General features: G+C 38.9%; 1 protein-coding gene across 4 annotated transcripts in view; it reads right to left on the reverse strand.

Moving 5' to 3' along the window:
• Nucleotides 1-204: 204 nt before the first annotated feature.
• The window catches only part of COLEC11 (collectin subfamily member 11), a 17,726-nt gene continuing 12,702 nt past the window's right edge, over nt 205-5,228 (reverse strand). For 2 of the 4 annotated variants that reach the window (XM_010173035.1, XM_010173034.1), the window contains 3 exons: nt 2,244-2,297; nt 804-899; nt 238-629 (listed from right to left, as the gene is read on the reverse strand). In XM_010173035.1, coding sequence (XP_010171337.1) covers nt 238-629; nt 804-899; nt 2,244-2,297 — 542 coding nt within the window. Of the gene's footprint in view, nt 630-803; nt 900-2,243; nt 2,298-3,029; nt 3,102-5,228 lie in introns of all 4 variants that reach the window. The other 2 variants (XM_010173032.1, XM_010173033.1) reach the window with 2 other exon arrangements.

Raw genomic sequence — 5,228 nt, forward strand, 5'->3', positions numbered from 1 at the left:
TTCATGCAATTGCATTTGTTAACTGTTGGGAGGGCAGAATTTAGCCCCAAACCACATTTTTATCTAAATACGTATATTTTCCTACAGAAAAAATAAGCTGTGTCTTACCACTGCTCTTCCCTTCTAAAGGGTAAATACCGATATTTGAAATACCTAAATTGTATTTACAGCTGTACAACACTGGGGTAACTTATATAATCAGCTTAAAAATTTTTCTTAAAGAAAGAGCAAAGAAGCTTAGACATTTTCTTTGTCAAATTCACACACAAAATACATGGTAATATGACACGCAACATCATTCCACCCTCCAGACGCCACCATCTCCACACAGTCCTCCTCGTCATAAGCATTGTTGGGCTCCCCACTGCGCCATTTGTTGAAGGTCTGCATGGGTGATCGGTCAGAATAGACAAAATTTCCCTCTTTCTCTAGGTCGTTAATCCCAATGAAAACTCTGGTGAGCCCGGCTTGGTTGATGTACGAGGCAATCAGATTGTTGGCAGTCTCATCCTTGGGCATGCTCAGCGTCCCTCCTCTTCCATGGCAGTAGAGCTGGGCTTCCTTGTATCTTTTCTCTTCCTTCACCAGCAGATATATCTTATTATCTGTCTCACGCACACCAGCAACAGCTGCGGGGGAGGGCAGTGCTGAAAAGTGAGCACTCGCATTTCTATAAACCAACTTACTGTACACCCCAAAATAGCTTCACAAAGCAGATGTGTGACGGTGATGCTCTCTATGAGCTGTTACACCGGTAAAATGAGGCAACAAGAAAGGAAAATATTTATCTAAAATTAACCTACCATTTTTTATGAATTTTAGTTCCGTTGTCAGCTGAGCCACTTGGATATCCATTTCACCAATAGCCTTCCTTAGCTGGCTGCACTCACAGGGGATGCCTTTGAAATGATACAGATACACCAGAATAAAAAAGCTATCTAATTTCAATAATTATCTAAATAATTTTATGAAAAGGCCCAGGCTGGCAGCCCTGGAGAGGGTTGTCTTGCAAACACTAGACAGAAACCTAGAGCCTTCACTACCCTGCACCATCGTATGGTTCTCCTGGGTGTCTAGGCCTATCCAGAACAGCTCAGTTCACTCTCCATGAAGCCTCAGCCCTGCATGATTAGCGCTAAGCTAAACATAGACAGATATTCCCTGCAAAAAAAATACAGAAATATTTTTTAACTAAAAAATTTGTAAAAATTTCCCATTTTGAGTAAAACTATTCTCCTCAGCCTTCTCCAAGGAGCACTTTTTCCACAGCAAAAATCTGCACAGTGCATTGTTCGCCTGTTCCTCATGTGGAACATAACATAGTAGATCCAAACAGCTGATGTTCTAACCACGTAATGCACACAATTACCTGCAAAATGTAGTTCTGTACTTCTGAAAGTACAGAATTTATTGTACTTTTTCCAATAAAGTAAGACAATAGAAAGCCATCTATTAACCCAAATTGATATTGGTTTGACAAAGATAATCTGAATGAGAATACTAAAATGATAATTGTTACATCTATGAGCTCAAATCTCAAAACCAGACGAGTTTCCATTTCCATGTGTAATTATTCAAATCTGCATTTGACTACCCAATCACTCAGCCTAAGTGTCTAAGTCAGTGTAAGCACAGGGTACTTACACTGCAAACCTGTGCTTGATGACTAGGTATATGGTCCTCTGGCTCAAGAATTAGAATGACAAATGATGTTCTTATGAGGTGCACCTCTAGTGCACTCTGCCAGGAAGGGGCAAATTGTGTAAAATCTGAATCTGACACTTCTGTAAGGCTTACACTTCTTATGCCAGGCTTTCATTTTTTTTTTCTGGAAGATCTGTACTCCTAGTAATCTCCTGCTCTTATAGCAATAATCCATGGAGGGGGAGGAGCTTCCAGCTTTTGTGTTGTCTGGAAGCCAGAGCTGGATATACAGAGATGTCCCTTTGCTCTGGTGATGAATGATATGGACAGTTGCACTTCAGTTCCCGCTAGTCTTCTGCAGCGATCACTCCTCTGAGGAGCTCCAACATGTTGTTTCAACAAATAGACTACAGTCCAGCAACCACTGCAGCTTCAGTAATTTTAAGGAATTTGAAAAAATTACAGTGAAATATTACAGTGCCTATACAAATATTTAATTTTTAATTATTTCCCCCATTCTGTAAACAGACACGTATTTTTGGTGATGATGCATGCATCTTGCAAAATCCTTCACATACACAAGGTGTGTCATGGATTACCTGGGTCACCATTAGGACCTGGTGGTCCTATGTCACCATTATCTCCTTTTTCACCTGAAGACATGAAAAAGAATATAATTTTAAGGCATCTTTTTTGGTCAACAGTTTATTTAGCACTTGTTTGTTTTTTCTTTAGTAACATTCAAATGTGGAGAGCAGAAACATGCCCAAGCAAAAATAAAGATTTTTCTGTCCTAGTTGTTCCATAACAAAAGCCAGCCAAAACTATGAAACTTGAACATAAAGAATATGTACCGATATCCATTTTTTGACATTCATGAGCTTCACAAAACCAGTAAGTTCAGATGCTCTAGAGGGCAAAGGGTTGAATATGCTGTGCTAGTTCCTAAATCTAGACTCATAATCTAGATGTTTCAGTAAACACTGGTCCAAATGATTTAACCAAAGTCACATAGGAAACCTATGGGTTAGGCAAGATTAGAACTCAAGTCTTCTGGCTCTTAAAAGTATGCCAAAACACAGTGCATCTTCCCATCTGCTTCCCTTAACTGTCCACACTTGTGTGGTGGAGCACAAAGTTCTTTAGTTAGCCTTAAACCAGGATTCTCACCCTGCTTTAAGGCTAAATATACTGCTGTCAGAGGGAAAGGTAACTGGCTGAGAGATCTCAGTCATCTGGCTCACTACTAACGTGAGAAACTCCCTATTATGGTAAACTCTGAGACTTGTTAACCATTTTTCAAGTCCCTAAACATTTATCAAACATAAATGATCACAGATTTTTAATCTGAAACACAAATGGAGAAACAATTGAACTCAGCATACCTTTTGAACCAATAGGCCCAATTTTTCCATGCCGTCCTATGCTGCCTTTCTGTCCTTTGTCCCCCATTTCTCCTATACATAACAGAAAGATGAAAGACACAAGGTAGCAATGGAGTCTGATTCATTCAGATTCTAGCACGCTTGCAATATTAGTTTTCACAATGAGCAAAACCACACTATACCCCCAATATTCATTGAACTCCAGAGGTCCAGCTCACTCCTTATGAAGAACTTGGGTACAACAACCTAGACAGTGATTTAATCTTTGCAAAGCAATTAACATTAACGAGGCATGTAGGTCTAAATGAAAACAGATCTTGTCTGAGAGACACTGGAAAAGCTTATGCAAACTTCTCCCAGAATTATTCTGAAAATGAGGGAGGATTGCATTCAAACATGGGTCAGTGGATTAAAACTATTACTGAGTTGAGAAGACCTGAAGGATTCAAGCACAACTGATGGTTTCACCTAATACAGTAGCTCCACTGTAACTGAGGCCTGAATTTGGGCTTAATGGCTTATTTATACAATATAAACATTGTGGAAGCAGTCACATCCTCATCCTTTGCTCCTGCATTTAAATATTACATTAATGAAAAATGAAAATTAATGGAAATCTTGAATAGACACATGCACATGTTCATACAAAGTCTGACTCAAACCAGCAATGTTGAATGTTACTAATTTTAAAGACAGTTCTACAGAATACTTCAAAACATAGTTGCAGCAAAGGAGCTGCTAAAAAAATCATTTTCCTCAGCTGTGCTTTTACAAGTAAAACGCAACTATCTATCAATTGAAATTGTCAACAAATCTGCATGAACCAGCCACTGTCTGTGTCCATGAGGCATACCCAGAAATCTAATGCAAGGCAGCTTGATTCACTTACTTTGTCTGACTTTGACCTCTTTTGTATTAGTTGTACTTTCCTGTGAGATGTAAAGTGAATATTAGAATGGCTTCAGGGGAAACAGAATTTGCACAGGAACAGGCAGTTTCTTTGCCATCACTATCTTCACAAACCAAGCTGAAGCACTGCTACTAATAAAATGTGTGCCACAGTCCAAGTATTGATGTCATTGACCTGAGCTTCTCCAGAGCTCAAATAATAAAGCAGATAAAACACAGCACTTACTTCATATGGTTTTTCTGGATGGCATTTCTCAAACATGAAAAACAAGTATCTTAATGGTGTGAATCTGAGAGAGGAACTTTAGCCTATAATAGAAAAGTCCTATTCAATCCCATGTCTACAGAGCTCATCTACAAGTTTAGGAGATCAGCAGCTGAAATTAATAAGCACTAGTCATCTAATCGATTAAATACAGCAGGCTTACACATGACTGAAGGACTTGCCTTAAACCAAACCATTTATAGTCAATAAAATCTACAAAGTCTAAGCTTATCCGATTATTATTCCTAAATGATACTTTGGTCCTGGCATTGGTTTAGAGAGGATTCCATGATTTGTTTTATGTAAACTTTCTGAGACCTATGAAACGAGGCCCGTCATTTTGTTACACTCACTGTGTAGCGAATGTGGCAGAGTTTGCCTGATGCTACAGTCCCTATGGCCCAAAGAGCCTCAGGAAATAATACCACATCTCAGTGTACATTGGTGACGCTCTTTCCGTTGTGCAATACCTGAGCAAATCAATGCTCTGCCATCAGATTTAGGCCTTCTTGTATTATGATTTCAAGGAGAAACACAGTCTGCAGGCAGCAGAGCTGTACAGCTACATCACAAGATGTGTACCACACAGTATTAATGGAGAGTGGGTATGGAGAAACTACAGGGACAAGAAGCCAAACACCTTCTGAGGCTCCCATCCTGGAGAAACCCAAGTCCAAGACTGCTTTATCCATTTCCTCATTACCTTTAACTTACAAGTGTAATTAGTATCAAGTTTAAGAATATAAACTGACTACCACTGGACTAAGAGATGTTGTCTGTATTACTCCATGAAGCCTCAAGCAACTGTCACTTGATTATATGATTCAGGTAGAAATAATTTCCTCTGAACTGAGAGAAGCCAAATGTGTATCGCTTATTGGTCTAATTAATTACTAACAAGTCCTACTATCAATGATTTTCCTTTCTTTCCAACAACGATCAAATTCAGTCAGTACTGGACATGAACTCTATTAGGAAATTTTACCTGAAACCAAAAATATTTTTATGTTATGCTACATATTCCT

Source organism: Antrostomus carolinensis, unplaced genomic scaffold (genome assembly GCF_000700745.2).
Source record: "Antrostomus carolinensis isolate BGI_N321 unplaced genomic scaffold, ASM70074v2 scaffold7828, whole genome shotgun sequence".
Lineage (NCBI taxonomy): Eukaryota > Metazoa > Chordata > Aves > Caprimulgiformes > Caprimulgidae > Antrostomus > Antrostomus carolinensis.